Source organism: Malassezia restricta, chromosome I (assembly GCF_003290485.1).
Source record: "Malassezia restricta chromosome I, complete sequence".
NCBI lineage: Eukaryota > Fungi > Basidiomycota > Malasseziomycetes > Malasseziales > Malasseziaceae > Malassezia > Malassezia restricta.
In genome coordinates, this window is record NC_040193.1 from 1,182,180 (window position 1) to 1,198,092 (window position 15,913).

At 56.7% G+C, this 15,913-nt stretch overlaps 11 protein-coding genes across 11 annotated transcripts; 8 read left to right on the top strand and 3 right to left on the bottom strand.

The window, feature by feature from the left end:
* Window positions 1–79: 79 nt before the first annotated feature.
* Window positions 80–1,915, top strand: MRET_0681 (uncharacterized protein; the record flags this gene model as incomplete). Its single annotated transcript, XM_027627308.1, has 1 exon — window positions 80–1,915. The coding sequence occupies one exon, from the start codon at window positions 80–82 to the stop codon at window positions 1,913–1,915; it is 1,836 nt and encodes a 611-aa protein (XP_027482615.1).
* A 7-nt stretch (window positions 1,916–1,922) lies between these two features.
* Window positions 1,923–2,858, bottom strand: MRET_0682 (serine/threonine-protein phosphatase PPG1; the record flags this gene model as incomplete). Its single annotated transcript, XM_027627309.1, has 1 exon — window positions 1,923–2,858. The coding sequence occupies one exon, from the start codon at window positions 2,856–2,858 to the stop codon at window positions 1,923–1,925; it is 936 nt and encodes a 311-aa protein (XP_027482614.1).
* Window positions 2,859–3,030: 172 nt separating this feature from the next.
* Window positions 3,031–3,846, top strand: MRET_0683 (pyridoxal phosphate phosphatase PHOSPHO2; the record flags this gene model as incomplete). Its single annotated transcript, XM_027627310.1, has 1 exon — window positions 3,031–3,846. One exon carries the CDS (start codon window positions 3,031–3,033, stop codon window positions 3,844–3,846), a length of 816 nt encoding a protein of 271 aa, XP_027482613.1.
* Window positions 3,847–4,134: 288 nt separating this feature from the next.
* Window positions 4,135–6,948, top strand: MRET_0684 (RhoGEF domain protein; the record flags this gene model as incomplete). Its single annotated transcript, XM_027627311.1, has 1 exon — window positions 4,135–6,948. The coding sequence occupies one exon, from the start codon at window positions 4,135–4,137 to the stop codon at window positions 6,946–6,948; it is 2,814 nt and encodes a 937-aa protein (XP_027482612.1).
* Window positions 6,949–7,095: 147 nt separating this feature from the next.
* Window positions 7,096–8,304, top strand: MRET_0685 (peptidoglycan-binding domain protein; the record flags this gene model as incomplete). The annotated part of the gene is made up of 1 exon (XM_027627312.1): window positions 7,096–8,304. One exon carries the CDS (start codon window positions 7,096–7,098, stop codon window positions 8,302–8,304), a length of 1,209 nt encoding a protein of 402 aa, XP_027482611.1.
* A 6-nt stretch (window positions 8,305–8,310) lies between these two features.
* On the bottom strand, window positions 8,311–8,631 carry MRET_0686 (uncharacterized protein; the record flags this gene model as incomplete). Its single annotated transcript, XM_027627313.1, has 3 exons — window positions 8,311–8,360; window positions 8,389–8,596; window positions 8,629–8,631. 3 exons carry the CDS (start codon window positions 8,629–8,631, stop codon window positions 8,311–8,313), a joined length of 261 nt encoding a protein of 86 aa, XP_027482610.1.
* Window positions 8,632–8,711: 80 nt separating this feature from the next.
* On the top strand, window positions 8,712–9,218 carry MRET_0687 (protein of unknown function (DUF1168); the record flags this gene model as incomplete). Its single annotated transcript, XM_027627314.1, has 1 exon — window positions 8,712–9,218. One exon carries the CDS (start codon window positions 8,712–8,714, stop codon window positions 9,216–9,218), a length of 507 nt encoding a protein of 168 aa, XP_027482609.1.
* A 185-nt stretch (window positions 9,219–9,403) lies between these two features.
* Window positions 9,404–10,873, top strand: MRET_0688 (2-methylcitrate dehydratase; the record flags this gene model as incomplete). Its single annotated transcript, XM_027627315.1, has 1 exon — window positions 9,404–10,873. One exon carries the CDS (start codon window positions 9,404–9,406, stop codon window positions 10,871–10,873), a length of 1,470 nt encoding a protein of 489 aa, XP_027482608.1.
* Window positions 10,874–10,992: 119 nt separating this feature from the next.
* Window positions 10,993–12,105, top strand: MRET_0689 (cysteine synthase A; the record flags this gene model as incomplete). The annotated part of the gene is made up of 1 exon (XM_027627316.1): window positions 10,993–12,105. One exon carries the CDS (start codon window positions 10,993–10,995, stop codon window positions 12,103–12,105), a length of 1,113 nt encoding a protein of 370 aa, XP_027482607.1.
* A 140-nt stretch (window positions 12,106–12,245) lies between these two features.
* MRET_0690 (dual specificity protein kinase YAK1) lies at window positions 12,246–14,696 on the top strand (the record flags this gene model as incomplete). The annotated part of the gene is made up of 1 exon (XM_027627317.1): window positions 12,246–14,696. One exon carries the CDS (start codon window positions 12,246–12,248, stop codon window positions 14,694–14,696), a length of 2,451 nt encoding a protein of 816 aa, XP_027483131.1.
* On the bottom strand, window positions 14,697–15,899 carry MRET_0691 (nuclear distribution protein nudE 1; the record flags this gene model as incomplete). Its single annotated transcript, XM_027627318.1, has 1 exon — window positions 14,697–15,899. One exon carries the CDS (start codon window positions 15,897–15,899, stop codon window positions 14,697–14,699), a length of 1,203 nt encoding a protein of 400 aa, XP_027482429.1.
* Window positions 15,900–15,913: the final 14 nt, after the last annotated feature.

Genomic DNA, 15,913 nt, shown 5'->3' on the forward strand with positions numbered 1-15,913 from the left:
TTTTGCCGTCACGTGCCAGCGACATTCAGCTCGGCGCACCTAGTCAAGGATCCGTAGGCGGAACCACACAGCCCAGCGCATGATACAGACGCTTCGTGCGGCTGCCGCCCATGCGAAACCGCGCTTATCGAATTCGCTCCAGCTCAATCTCCCTGCCCGTGTGCCTTCATCGAATGTGCGTCCGAGCGATGTTTTTTCGATGATGCATGTCGCATACTTTGCTTCAGTGTACAATAAATCGCCTCACCCCTTACATGTTATGTATTCTCTCGCTCAGACGTACATATACACGAACCAGATGAAACCTGTTTTTTTCTTGCTACGGCAAATGACCTTGGCGCCATCTGTGGGCGTATGCGAGCCTTCGTCCCCCCAGCTGTGTGACGCGTTGGGCTCCCTTATTCTTTTACTGCACAAACGTGTGGCGTATTCGGAGGACCGTGGCCTCGGCAAGAGAAAAAAGGGCTCTCTTCCGTACAAACTGGCAAATTTGTACGATGCATGTACAGCTGCTCAGATTCCATTGCCCTGCCCTGCGCTCAGCGCTCTCATAGCAAGACTCTCGAAGCATTTGCATGGGACTGCCCTTCTCAGGTTTATTCGCATTGTAATCTCCGACTTCATGAAGCGCCCGCCAACGGAATATACCAGCAGTGTCATTGCAAGTATCGTTATTGCATATGGTCGAGCATCTGAGCCGCACAAAGGCGATCGTTTTCTTCGTGACTACGCCTTACGGCATGGCGGCATGTATCGTATGCGCATGTTGGCTTCGCAGTTTCGACGAAGTCATCTTTCATGGTTGCGCCGCCTTACGAATCCATCGCATATACCCCTCGATGTCCCTTTGCACAATGCTTGGAGCAGTCATACCGTCGTTTGGAGTGCCATCATCCGTGCATATGCCCTTAATGGTGATTTAGTTAGGTCTCGCATCTGGCTTGAATGGTTTCGCGTCATGCAAAAACTTGCTCCGAAGCTCAAGTCCATGGATTTGACACCGCCTCAAAACACGGCGTCGCCGTACCATACCTTTGTCCATGGCGTCTCCAGCTTCGAGGGTATTCGTGCGTATTCAGCCAACATATCGCGTTCTGAGAAGTTGCGGCATGAGATACAAGCAGAGCGGCTCAAAGTCTCGTTTAAAGCCGCTGTCGTGTACGATGTGATCGACGCTATGCGCGGAGATGGCGTCGTAATGGGTGTATCGCTCCTCAACTTTCTCACCAGTTTTGAGGCAGGATTTGCTCATCTTCAGCGCAGCAAATCGCTGGCCCTGGAATCACTATCGATGGAGCGCGGTCCTGGTTCAGTTGCACAACGCGTCCAGAGGCCAATGACTGGACGTAAATCTGTGCGAGGAAAGCGCATGCATGTGGCGACCGTAACTTCAGTATGTAACTTGTATGCCACTGATGCTTCTCATCACATGTCGCCTACATCGCTGATGCCGTTGGATCGCAAGCTATTTCAAACTGTTCAAGGTGTGGACATCGTCACGGTCCGAGGAGTCTTGTCACACTGCGTCGAGCTTGCGACCAAGTCTTCGTCGCAGCAATACATTGCAACGAAAGGACAGTCCCTATTGAATGCTATGTTACGTGCGATGCTGTGGACCAACGATTTCCCTGGTGCGTGGTATACGGTGCAGCTCTTTGCAAAATGGCGCGTAGAGCCCAACGCCTTTACATACCTGGTTCTGTGGCAGCGCTTTTCACCCATCATTTCGGGGCTATCCATACCCCATTCTATGAAGGTTGTACAGGAGCTACTTTTGCACATGCTGGACGAGCAAGTCAAAGCACTTGGAACTGTCGCACTGGATGAACCAGCTTGGGCCGCTGAGCTCTGTCAAAATCCAAATGTAGACAGCGCTCTATCACGTATTGAGCGCGATGCACACGCACGCTTGTAGGGTATCATTACAAAAAGTACTCAACCGTCTCGCTATGGGTATGTGCCGCCTGCAGCGGTCCATCGTGTTCATTTTCAGGTGCGGCTTCGAACGTATTAAAGTGCCGCGAGCCATTGGGCCCGACCTCCAGTATAGACGCGAGATTGCCGCACCGATAGCAGTAGTTGGGGGCAGACCACACTGTGCTCAGCAGATCATCGTAGAGCACATTGTAGCCCTCCATACACAGCTGGTGTGCGCGGAGAATATGAGACATGCGATTACATTGCAGGAAATGCCGCACGACCGACGCGCCAAACGTGTAGCCGGCACCACGGGGCGAGATAGCAAATTCCTCTTTATCGGGATCCGGATCCGACCATACAAGGTCGGCCATAGCACCCTCATGCGGGATCTCGCGGAACCGATCGAGAATTTTGATCTGGTCGATGTAGTGGATCGACGGCGACAAGCCGCCGTGGACGCAGAAAATGTCGTTGTCCACAACCACAGATAGGGTAAGGAAGTCAAACATGTCGGTAAAGTACTGCCACACGTTGGAGTCAGGGTACTTGCGTGTGCACTCTGCATAAAACCCGTATGTCTGCGTGACGGCACGGCTTTCGTGGTTGCCACGCACAAGATGGACACGGTGAGGGTAGCGCAGCTTGAGGCACGTTAGTAACGAGATCGTTTCGACGGAAAAGAGGCCGCGGTCCACATAGTCTCCCAAGAACAAGTAGTTCGTGTTTGGTACATCGCCACCAATACGAAATATCTCGAGCAGATCGTAAAATTGCCCATGAATATCGCCCACTACGGTCACGGGCGCACTAATGTGCACGACGTTACTTTCCATCATCAATAGCTCCTTGGTCTTCTCGCAAATTTCTTTGATGAGCGTTCCGACAAGCAGCTGCTTGTTCATCAGCTTCTCGATGCACGCATCTAGGTCAAGTGGCATGACGCCCGACCGCGCGATGAGAAGCGACGTCGTCGTCGAACAAGGTTGGACGGCGGTCTGATAAGAGACGTTGATTAGTCAGCATATAGGCAGCCTGAGCGCTTGGCGGTCGGCTGGCGCGCAGCGCGCTGAGTCAGGTACGTCGTACGACGATTGTCGGCGGTCTCGGAGCATGGTCGATCAAAAGACATTGGCTGTGCATTCCGTGGTGTTAGAAGACCCACCATTAGATTTTGACGCACTCCCACCCGTGTCTTCGCAGCTAGTCGTATTTGACTTTGACTGGTCTCTCGCGGACCAGGACACGGATCGATGGATTCACGAGCTCTTGTCACCCCGACTGCGCATCGAATTTGTCCAAAAGATTTCGACCATGCAATTCACTGACATGTGCGCCTACCTATTGGAAGAGCTGCACAAAGAGGGACACACGCCTGAGGCCATTCAAGAAGCTCTACGGGCCATGCCTATGCACCCCGCCATGATCCGCGGCGTGCGCTCGCTGCAGTCCCATCACCATGGCACCGACTTTCTCCTTCTTTCCAACTCGAATGAAGTATATATTCATACGATTCTGCCAAGCAAGGGCCTCGCCGAGCCACCTCTCTTTACAGAAATTGTCACGAATCCTGCGCACTGGGAGCCCAATGGACTGCTGCGTCTGCGGCGACGCATCTCGCCAGACGGGCCACAGCATGCGTGCAAGGTAGGATGCAGTGCGAACATGTGCAAGGGTGATGAGCTTGACGCATTTAAGCAGCGCCATGCCGACCGCAAGTACGAGCGCATTGTCTATGTCGGCGACGGTGGAAACGACTTCTGCCCCGTCAAGCGTCTCGGCCCGAACGACGTAGCATTCGTCCGTCGGAACCGTGGCCTGGCCCGGCGGATCCTCCAGGAGGGCGGCGTGCAGTGCATGGTTCGCTATTGGACAGGCGCATGGGAAGCTGAGCAACTCCTCAACCTCCTGTGTCCCCCACGCCCCTGAAGTCTGTAGATGTCGCCCGTCACTCTTAAGGGTCTCGTCCCTGCGAACGACCTACAAGCATGTGTCGTGCAGCACACTGCAGGCCACACGCGCATGCTCGCAAGCTTATTCGACAAAATGACGCCTTTTGATTCGTTCTTAAAAAAAGCCCGTGGCATTCGCAGCGTGGGTGCTTCGCGCTTTCGTCTGGCGAGCGCTTAGCGCCTTTTTCTCGTTACGGCCCATCCAGGCTCGTGTATCTAGACGCATTACATTTGCACGCCGTGGTCCTGGTAAAAGCTCGGCTTCATGTCAGGAGGTTCGGGAACCGGCGCTCCGGCACCAACGCTGGCGCCGCTCCGCCCCGCGCCATCCACCGCCCCAAGCACGTCCAATGGCATGCTTCCACAGGACTCACGCGCGAATCCCGACGCGCCCCTGCAGCGTAGGCGCACCAACCCTCTGGGCGAGCTCATCTCGACAGAAACGCGCTATGTGCATGAGCTCGGAATCACGCTTCATCGCGTGGCAGCCGCATGGAACCCCAAAGACCTGCCAGCCAAGGACGTCGATGCCATGTTTCGTGCTTTGCATACCGTGTTCCGTACCAACAGCGAGTTTCTGCGTGCATTGCAAGAGATTGGCCCCAATCCGTCCTCGCCCAAAGGCCTCGGTAATCTACTGATGCACTGGATTGACACGCTCCAGCCCCCCTACTCTCATTATATTGACGTCTACACGCCCCATCTCGACACGCGCCCCGACATTGCCCATCATGTACGCCTTCCGTCCGTTCTTCAGAATGTGAATCGACAAATTCCTCGCAACGATTACCCCACCGGATGGACGCTCGACAGGTTCTTTGAATTGCCGATCCTACGACTAGTGTTTTACAAAAAGCTGTACGGTCGACTTTTGCGGAACGCACAGCCTGGTCGCTCAGATCACACACTCCTTCTTACTGCTAACGAAAAGCTGGATGCGTTGAATCAACGGGCACAACGCCAAAAGTCATCGCTGGGCTCCATACCCGCCAACCAAAAAGGATTGGTGTCCACTTCGTCACCACTCCCCACCGAGCCAAGACTCATGTCGCCTGTATCTCCCGTGAAGGGCAGGGCCCTCGTGCCACCGCATGAAGGTACTGTGCCGCCATGGACCCAATCCGCACAGTCAATCACTTCTTCCATCCTTTTGCAGTCGCTGGATCAGATGCAGACCCGCATTGATTCGACACACACAGTCGATATCTTCACGATGGAGCCCAAAAACTGCCGCCTACAATTGGTGTTGCCTGGCTTGTCATTCGAGCGCGCACTTCGCTTGACAGACGGAGCCAAGCTTGAAATCCTGCCTGCTCAAGGCAAGCCCCTGATGATTCAGCATGCTCGCTTGATTCTGCTCACGGACTTGATTCTCGTGGCTGAGGACGTGGCGCTGTCTCCTCCAGGTGCTCCTGACATCAAGCTTATATTCCCTCCCTTGTCAGGCCGGTTCATTGACGCGTTCGATGACACTCGTTGGGGACCAGCCTGTGTGCGTTTGTCGATCATGAACCGAGTAAGCATGGTAATACACCTCGCTTCGACGGAGCGTAAGCATGAATGGCTTCAGGCGTTGAGTGCGTGTAAGTCCTTTAGTGGACACCTGCGGCCTCACCAGAACCAATCCCCGTCGCCATCAAAGTCTGCTCCTCAGATCGCGGCACCGATGCCGAGCCAGATGACAAGTCGTCCACCAGCGCGATCTCAGACGCTAAATCAGCCTTCCAAGGTCCCTGCGCCTTTGTCTTCCCCGGCTCGTCCTCCTCAGCCCCTCGTGCCGTCGGGTCAGTCGAGCCGTCCAGCTCAGGCCGCTCAGCCGGGTACGCCTAGCATGGTTCGCCCACCGTTATTACCCGATGCTCTCGTGCCAGGAACACCAGGTGCTCAAAGCACTCGACATGAACCGGCTCCGGCACCGTCTTTGGTGCACAGCGGATTGGGCATGGCGGCCAGACCCGCACCGCCTTTATCGGCGCCCAGCGCGGTGCCCGTGTCCAGTGCCTCGTCACCGCCGACCCCTTCAGCCTCTTTTCATCCTACGGCTCAGAACGTGCGGACTGGCCAGGAATCAACCGTACCGCGGCCGAGCATAGGCACACCCTTTACCTCGGCGCAGAACAAGGCAGTCCGGCCACCTGCCCTACCGCCGTTGTTGCCACACACCATCACGAATGCCAACTTGCCGGGTGTGCCTCTAGCAGAACAAGACATCAGTTTTGTCTCGCCGCCCCTATCGCCCGAACTGCCGACACGAGCCAATTCGCTGGCATCACAAGACTCCTTCCCGCGCATTCCGCGTCGTCTTGATACTCCAGACTCGATGTTGCAGCGTCCAGATGATGCGACGCGGCCTGGTGGCTCCACGGCCATGTCGTTCGGCAGCGCAAGTGAGAAGGCCATGGGCAACATGATACCACAGTCGCCGGGGCCTGAGCAGCGCCGATCGCCACTTTTTGTGCGGAACCCTATCCGGACAGCTACTGTACCTGTGCCTGCTGCGTCGGCGTCAGCGTCGAGCAGCCCGCCACAGCCTCCCCGGGCACTGAGTCGGTCGGCGTCGCAATCGCAGCTGGGTGAGCATATCCAGGGCAACGGTGCGGTTCTGCCCTCGCAGATGAATCGGAGCAAACCACAGCGGAACTCGAATGAATGGATGCATGAGCCTGACGACGAAGAAAACGACAATGACGTGGCAAACGCGCGAAGGATGCTGGCACACGAGGCTCAATCGTTCAATCTTTGCGCGCAGATGCGGTGCAAAGTGTTTCTGAAACACAGCTATGCGCAATGGCGCGCTCTTGGCCCAGCGCGTCTGCGTTTATACCATTTGCGTCCATCTAACACGAATCAGCTCGTGGTGGAAAATGACAAAAAGACGATCATCTCCTCGATTATCCTGCCCATTGCAGTGCAGCGCGTCGGACGAACCGGCCTCGCTGTCGAGCTCTCCGACTATGGTCGCCTCACTGGCGTCGTGTACATGCTGCACATGCGCAGCGAAGAGTCTGCCAATGGATTGCACCAGCAGCTGCTCACGGGCTCCACGCGCTCGCCCGTCTCCAGTCCACAGCTTTCATAGTCGGTCTTTGGTGATGGCACTGGACGCACGAGCCAGTCTTGGGGTCCTCCACATAGCCTCGCCGCACCAATCGGGCGGTGAAGGGGAGGCCAGCAGCCGAAAGAAAAACGTGTCGGCGTCGTTGATTCTTGGCGCGACTCGCCCAGCATGGCCTCCTCTGTGCCATGGCACCAGCGCCGCGCGCATACTCTTACGGCACGCGGCGCGCATGCACAAAAACATACTGAGCCAGGCGCCCAGGTATGGGCTTTGGATGAAGATATTGACCCGATGGATACCCGAGCTGCTCCTGAGCGCTCCGCTTTGGACGGCGGAGAGACCAAGGGACACTCTCAGCCATACACAAAAAATGCGCTGGACCGCCTCGAAAGCTGGCTTGGACTCAAAGAAAGCGCCGCCGGCCCATCTACTCCCCCGCCGCGCCACCACCGCACCACAGCCGAGCACGGCAGTATGGCAGAGGCTGTGCCCAAGGTCCCACGGCGAACAAGCTCGACCATTCAGGTCATGGTCCATCCCGTTGTTGAAACAGATACGCTGGAAGGTATTGCTCTGCGGTACGGCGCCGATGTGCACACCCTCCGACGAAGCAACGGCTTGTGGCCCGGCGATGCGGTGCAGATGCGCGAACATCTCTATATCCCCGTTGACAGCTGCCGCTGGCGCCCGCCGAATGCTACTATTGAAGCTGTGGAACGCAAAGCGGATGGATCGCTCCAGGGCATCGTGCAGGCCGGCTCATCTGCGCAGCCTGAAAGTGTGACGGTCACGCAGGTCGACGCCAAGTCTCTGCGCTTCTTCCCCGCTGACCGTGCAAGACCAGCTCGTGGCGTGCCCATGAACAGCGACATGGGAGCCTCAGGTATCGACGACTTGATCCAGTTGCAGCATATGCGCCGCAACCGCGGTGGCACACAGGCGCCCAAGCCACGCGATCGACCTGTGCTCCAGAAGCGCCCTGAGCCCGCGATCGACCCGACTTGGCGTCCCAATACGCGCACGCTTGGCCACAAAACGTCCTTGAAGCAGCCGGTTTCGCGGGACGAGCTGATAGAAGATCATTGGGACCAAGAAGATGCGCCGCGCGACACGGCGCCAGAGCCACCAACATCCATGCGCCTTGACAAGCTGCTTCGCGGACCAACTGTCAATCCTGGTGCAGCCAATTGGATCCGGCCTATCCACGAGAGTCTGCCGCAACAGGTGCCACGCCAAGCGGGTTCATCGGGACACTTGTGGTCCGATCTATTCAGCGGACGTGTGAGCATCGAAGATGCATTACATGTGGCGGTAGATGAATGGCGCCACGTCTCGCAACGAGCCCGCCGGCGAAACGAACCTGCCCTGCCTATGTAACAGATATTAAACGCGCGAGAAGGAACGCATGAAAAGGCTCAGCATCTCCATAACGACTGCATGTAAGTGTGTCCGTATACATACATCCTCCCAACAGCACAAAGATCAAGAATATAGCTAGGTATCTGACTGCAGGCGAGGCCCGAGGAACCTGCTCCTGCTGTTCTGATTCCTGCGCGGGTGCCTTTACAAGGCCGCGCTTGTTCTTTCCCGATGTATTGCGCAGACCCTGCGTATCACGGGCCTTCTTAGCAAACCTTTCGTTGCGAGCATGGATATCTCGAGCTGAAGGCTAGCACGTTAGGGGTTCACACGCACACGTACCATTGTGGTGGATGGAAAAAGGGACACGTGGATCTGGGTCGAGTGGAGGGAAAAACGACCTTGGCAGCCCGTAGGATCCAGCCATGGACCGTGATGACGAATGGTCTGCAGAAAAAAGGCACATAAAGCGACGTCGCAACCTGACGCCTGCAGAAAAGCAGGCGCAGGATATTGAGCAGCTTTTTGATAATCCCGCAAGTGCTATGCGGCTGCCATCGCCGCCGCCTCCGGTATTCAGAGTGCGGCCGCCCCCCGACATGGTGCCCCATGTCCAAGGCAGCAGCTCCGGCGTGGGCAGTGGCGAGTTTCATGTATACAAAATGACACGAAGAAACGAATCTGACCGCATTAATGCTATGAAATATGAAGCAGATCGAGCCGCAGCCCAAGAGGAGTTCGATAAGAAGCGTGCCATGCAAGCAGCACAGGATGAAGCGAAGACGTCCAAGAATCGCACGCGACGCGAAAAAAAGAAACAAGCTCTGCAACGTGCACGTCAGGCGAACGAGACAAGGACCTCGCCGTCCGGAGACGTGCCTGGCAACATATCGCCCTTGAGAGTCGAGTCTCAAAAAAGCCCTGCTACATAGACGCTGCATTCTACGTCCTATACCCCCGATCTCTACAACCACGTCTCCGTATCACGTGCCATCCCCATGGAAACAACCCGCAAGGCTCCGGTCCGGGAAAGGGTATGTCTTGGACTTTGACCACCCGAGCTCTTAGGGCGACACGTTTTGTTCCTCGTGCAGCCCCCGCCACTTGTGCTCGTACAATGGCTGTTGCAGCGGGCGTCGGTAAAGGCGAAAGCAATGTGCGCCCACCGCCTGATCAAGTGATGCAGGATATGGCCGATTATGTCCACAACTACGATATCAAGTCCAGCACCGCTTACAATACGGCCCGTATGTGTCTATTGGACTCACTGGGCTGTGGTATTGAAGCTCTGCGCTTTCCTGCTCCGCGCGCGGTGTGTGGCCCGGTTGTCGAGGGCACGACGGTGCCGAATGGCGCCCATGTCATCGGCACCAACTACGTGCTCGACCCCATTCGCGCTGCCTTTAACAATGGCGCGCTCATCCGCTGGCTAGACTTTAACGACACATGGCTCGCTGCCGAATGGGGACACCCCTCGGACAATCTCGGTGCCATTCTCGCTGTCGCAGACTGGGTCTCTCGCACGAACGTAGCCAAGGGCAAAGCGCCACTGACCGTGAACGACGTGCTGACTGCATGCATCAAGGCGCACGAAATCCAGGGAAACATGGCCATTGAAAACAGCTTCAACCGTGTAGGCCTGGACCACGTCGTGCTGGTCAAGGTTGCCAGTGCTGCTGTTGTATCCAAGCTGCTAGGCCTATCGCGTGATCAGACAATTGATGCGATCTCACACGCCTTTGTCGATGGCCAGTCGCTCCGCACGTACCGCCATGCTCCGAACGCTGGATCGCGCAAGTCATGGGCGGCCGGTGATGCCTGTGCGCGTGCCGTGAACCTCGCCCTGCTTGTGCAACGTGGCGAAGGCGGCTACAACTCCGTGCTGACAGCCAAGACATGGGGTTTCTACGATGTCTTGTTCAAAGGCCGAGAATTCCAGTTCCAGCGCCCATACACGTCGTACGTGATGGAAAATGTGCTTTTCAAGCTGGTGCCAGCCGAATTTCACGCTCAGACGGCCGTGGAGGCCGCAGTGCAGCTGCATGCGAAACTTCGTGAGATGGGCAAGACGAGTGACGACATCAAGAGCATCAAGATCCGTACGCAGGAAGCAGCGATCCGCATCATCAGCAAGCAGGGTAAGCTGAACAACTATGCTGATCGTGACCACTGTATTCAGTACATGGTGGCTGTCCCACTCATTAAGGGCAGCTTGGAGCCAGGCGACTACACAGACGAATTCGCCGCGGATCCACGCATTGATGCCCTGCGTGAGAAGACCACAGTGGAGGAGGAGCCCCGCTATACGAAAGAGTACCTTGAGCCGGAGAAGCGCTCTATCGGAAATGCCGTGTCACTCGAGCTCAATGACGGTACCAAGATCGACGAGATTGCTATTGACTACCCCGTTGGGCACGCTCGTCGCCGCGACGAAGCTGTGCCCCTCATTGCGAGCAAGCTCCGAAAGCACCTAGACGGCATGTACAGTGATGCTGAGAAAGAAAAGATTCTCTCGCTTCTAACGGATCACGAGCGCCTCGTGTCCATGCCAGTGAACGAGTTTATTGACCTCTGGACTCGTCCGTAGATGCAATCTCATGTGCTTTCTCCACCATTTCGGCGCACGAGCCGCCCAGTCCAGCGGGAATCACGTGCATCGAGCGGGGTCTCGCTTCGATCGGTTCTTCGACGTACTTATCCGTTGTCATGTCGACCTCAGTCCTCCGAACTCTGCCTCGCGTGCTTCCGCACGCTGTGCGCACGTACGCAACGCGTGCGTCGCCTTTGACGAGTCCTGTATCGGGTCTGTGTGGTGCGGTCGGCAACACGCCTCTGATCAAGATCAACTCGCTGAGTAGGGAGACGGGCTGCGAAGTGTACGGCAAGGCCGAATTCATGACGCCGGGAGGCAGCGTGAAGGACCGTGCTGCCCTGTATATTGTTCTTGATGCTGAGAAGAAGGGTCTCATCAAGCCTGGAGGCACAATTGTCGAGGGTACCGCTGGCAACACGGGCATTGGACTTGCTCATGTGTGTCGTGCACGCGGCTACAAGTGCGTGATCTACATGCCCAACACGCAATCAGCCGAGAAAATCAACTTGCTGCGTATGCTTGGTGCTGAGGTATACCCCGTGCCGGCTGTGCCGTTCGCCGATCCCCAGAACTACAACCACCAAGCTGCTCGCCACGCCGAGAAACTCGATAATGCGGTGTGGACGAACCAGTTCGACAATGTGGCTAACCGCGAGGCACATATCCTGACAACAGGTCCAGAGATCTGGGCGCAGACTCGTCAAACTGGCCTTGATGGCTTCATCTGTGCTACCGGTACGGGTGGTACACTCGCTGGTACGACGCGGTACCTAAAGGATGTGTCGGGTGGCCAGGTTCAGTGCTGGCTTGCCGATCCGCCCGGCTCAGTGCTGCACACGTACGTACAGACCAAGCGCGAGCGTATGGAGCGCACAGGCAACGGCTCAATCACCGAGGGAATTGGCCAGGGTCGTCTCACATCCAACCTACAGCCAGACATTGATCTGATCGACAATAGTCTGCACATTGAGGATGAGGCTAGCATTGCTATGGTCTTCCGTATGCTCGATGAGGAGGGTCTGTACATTGGTGCCTCGTCGGCTCTCAATCTGGTCGCAGCTGCGCGTATGGCTCAAAAGCTTGGTAAGGGCAGCAAGGTGGCGACGATCATTTGCGATGGTGCTGCACGCTACCAGACGCGCCTGTTTAGTCGCAAGTGGCTCGAGAGCAAGTCGCTCCTATCGGCCATTCCTTCGCACCTGCACCGCTACATTGTACTATCGTAGAAGCCACATCGATTTTGCTTACATAACATTGGGTGTGACACGGGGCAAATAAGGGGCGCTGACACGGCCTTTTGTAGCTTGCATTGCAGGGACCTCCTTGGCACGCTGTCCAGTGTGGCGAGAGCCTAGGAGCTGCTAAAATGCCAATGTCGGCGCGTGATAGTGCCGACTCGGCTCTCGCGAATGCGTGGACTGACGCACAGTCGAATGAATTTGCAGAGACGTATTCTGAACACGACGACGAGAGCGAGAACATGCATGCTCCGACGGAGCCGGCTAACGAATCCACGAGCCAAGTATCATCATTAGACCTATCGCACGATACAAGTGCATATGCACGCATGATGCGTGAGTCAGATGCCATGACACCGGCGTCTTCATCGTCTGAGCATATATCGGCGTCCTCGGGCACACACTTGCCCTCGCCATCATCAACGTCATCCTCAGGCAGCTCGTCCATCGAGACAGCGCTCGTCTCAGAGGATGGACAAACTCGCAGTGTGCCCTTGAGCACGACGACGGCTTCCACGAGTGCGGCACAGCACAGTAATGTTTCACTAGTAAAGAAACGGCCCGGTCAGCCACAGTTTGAAGGATTCTGGCAGGTTCAATCGCTGGATGATTTGCGACCTATGCGAGACTGCAGCCAACTGTGCGCGAAGCAGCGTCGAGCAGATCCAGCAGGTGGCTCTGTGAGTCCACTCAAGGCTCTCACATCATATTTGCACCATACTTACCATCTCGTCAACCCGGCGTTTGTCTACGAATTGGCATTTAATCCACGACGTGTCCTGACCAAGCCAAGTAAGCCGATGCACAATAGTGGCTACGATAATGAGGACAGTGACTATATCCTGTACGTCAATGACTACCTCGGAAGTGAAGAGGGACATCGCTACCTCATTCTCGATGTGCTGGGTCAGGGCACCTTTGGCCAAGTCGTCAAGTGCCAAAACATGTCCACCCATGAGATTGTGGCTGTGAAAGTCATCAAAAACAAGCCTGCCTACTTCAATCAGAGTATGATGGAGGTCACTATCCTTGAGACCCTGAACCAGCACTGGGATCCGAATGACCGGCACAATATACTTCGGCTCCGTGACACATTTATCCATCATAAGCACCTGTGTTTGGTCTTTGAGCTGCTGTCATCGAATCTGTATGAGCTCATCAAGCAAAACTCGTTTCGCGGACTTAGCACAAGCTTGGTGCGCGTTTTTATCATGCAGCTGCTTGATGCGCTCGTGGTACTCAAAGAAGCACGGCTCATACATTGTGATCTCAAGCCGGAGAACATTCTTCTTCGAACACTGCAAGCGCCATCCATCAAGCTCGTCGACTTTGGCTCGGCATGTCACGAGGAGCAGACCGTGTACACGTACATCCAGAGTCGCTTTTACCGCTCGCCCGAGGTCCTTCTTGGCCTACCATATACAGCATCCATCGACATGTGGTCGCTTGGGTGCATTGCTGCCGAGCTCTTTCTTGGTCTGCCCATTTTCCCCGGCACGTCCGAGTACAACCAGCTGAGTCGTATTATAAGCATGCTTGGCATGCCACCAGCGTACATGCTGGAGCGCGGCCGTCAGACCCACGAGTTTTTCAATGCGCATACCGACTCGTTTGGCCGAACGGTGTATCAGCTCAAGCCTATGGAACAATTTTCGCGCGAGCATCGCGTGCAGGAACAGGCCAGCAAGCAGTACTTTCCCGGCACGACCCTGCCCGAAGTCATACGGCTCACTCCCATTTCGCGGCGGAGCAGTAGAGCATCGGATGCCGAGAAGGAAATGGCAAACCGTGCAGCTTTTACCGACTTTGTCGCAGGCCTCTTGAATCTGAATCCCCTCGAGCGCTGGACGCCGCAGCAGGCCAAGCTGCACCCCTTCATCACCGGTGAGCCATTCACAGAACCATGGCAGCCGCCTGACATGGTCGCGGCCAAGACTGCGGCTTCTGCCGCAGTTGCTGCTACTGCGACTGCTGCTGCCGTGGCTGCGACCACGTCGAACAAGGCGGATGCGGTTGCGCAGGACAGCGCGTACTCTGAGCCGCCGCCGCCGGAGGACCCGTATGTGGTCGCCGAGCCGTTTGCCAGGGCCAATGCACGAGCATATATGTCACCGTCCAAAGTCGAGACGCGACACCTGTACCATATGGGCAACAGCTATCGCTCCCATGCATCTCGCCACGCATCGCATGTCCCGATGTACTCATATGATCACGATCCCGCCTGGGGTTGGAGCCCAGCCCCGACGCCGCTGGCTTCGGTCCCACATGCTGTATCATCGCAAGGCGTCGCATATTCCATGTACAGCGGGGCAGCGGGGCAGCCTCCAGCCGCGGCTCAGCCAGCGCAAGGTGGTTTCGCAGTTGTGGTGCATGGCAACGAGCCTTCGTCGTATGCCATGCCCGAGCATGGGATGCCCTCGGCGGAGGTCGCATACGGTATGTCGTCGTATGCGGCGCCCTATGATACCTCCCACGATGCTGTGCATGCTGGAGCAGATCCTTACGCACAGCCAGCACGCTACAGCAGTGAGCGGCGCATCGATCCACACTTGCTGCCCATGTACGTGAACCAGCGATAACTATCGCCACGGCGTCGGCGACATGACCGAGGAGCGTTTGCTGGGTGAGATGGGCCGCGGCACTTTGGTGGGCGAGCGCAAGGCAGAAGGGGGTCGAGATGGCGTGCGCGACGGCAAAGGAATACCGCTGAGACTGCTTCCACCCAGACTACGCCGCCTCCCCAGTGAGCTTTGACGCATCGGTGAGGCGGCTGGATCGTGCTCCATGAACTCGAAGGGCACGGGACCGACGGGCGATTGTTGTACCTCTTGCACGAGACGCGACGGCGGTCGGCTGCGTGACTGAGAGCGGCTTAGGCCACCCACAGGCACTGGAATCGAGCTGCCAGGGCGACGATCTGCTGGCGTCTCTGGTCGTGACGGTGTGGGCGCACGCCACGCGGCTGGTGAAGCAGGAGCACCGGCGCTGCCGCTGGCCGACATACTGGAACGCGGACGAGGAATCGAGCTGCGTTGCCAATGATACCGTTGTAGATGGGTAGATGTAACGCCTGCTGTCTGCGCACGCTGCAGGCGCTGCTGCAACTGCTGCATGTGCTCACGAAGTCGCTCCAGAGGGCTCACTGCGTCAGAAGTGCGGTCCGGACGGGGTTTGACGACTACCAGGTCACTCAGCGTAAGTTCGCCTTGGTCCTGGCGCGTTGCTTCAGAGCGTTGCAGCACAGCGACTTCCTCACGCAGTTCGCGCAGCTCGTCCTTGAGCCGCTGGTTCTCGGTCTCGAGACGTGCCTTGTCTTCCAGCTCCGTCTCGAGCAGCACAGTGCGCTCCATGGCCTGGTGGTATCGCGTTTCCATGTCCTTGAGGGACGAGTTGATCATGCGCTCGGCATTCTCGAGTGTGTCATTGTCCACTTCCATATCGCGAAGGCGCGCTTTGTATACGTCATGCGTTTCACGCAACTTGGTGAGCTCGTGCTGCAGATCCGCCAGCGTCCTGCTGTGCTCACCCATAGACTTTTGGTACTTGGACCGCCACTCTTCCACATCTGCGCGCAAATGCTCGTTCTCTGTTTCGAGCGCTTCCGCACGCTTATTCGCCGCGGTCATATCAGCCTCCATCTCGGCCTCCAGCCCCTTGCTGCTCTCCATAAATTCCTGCAGACCTGACTCGGCCTCATGCAGAGCGGCGCGCATTTCCTCTACCTGTTCCTTCCAGTGCCTTGCTTCTTCAGCGGCACTGCTGAATGCTTTGACGTCGTGCATGCTTTGAGGCCGTG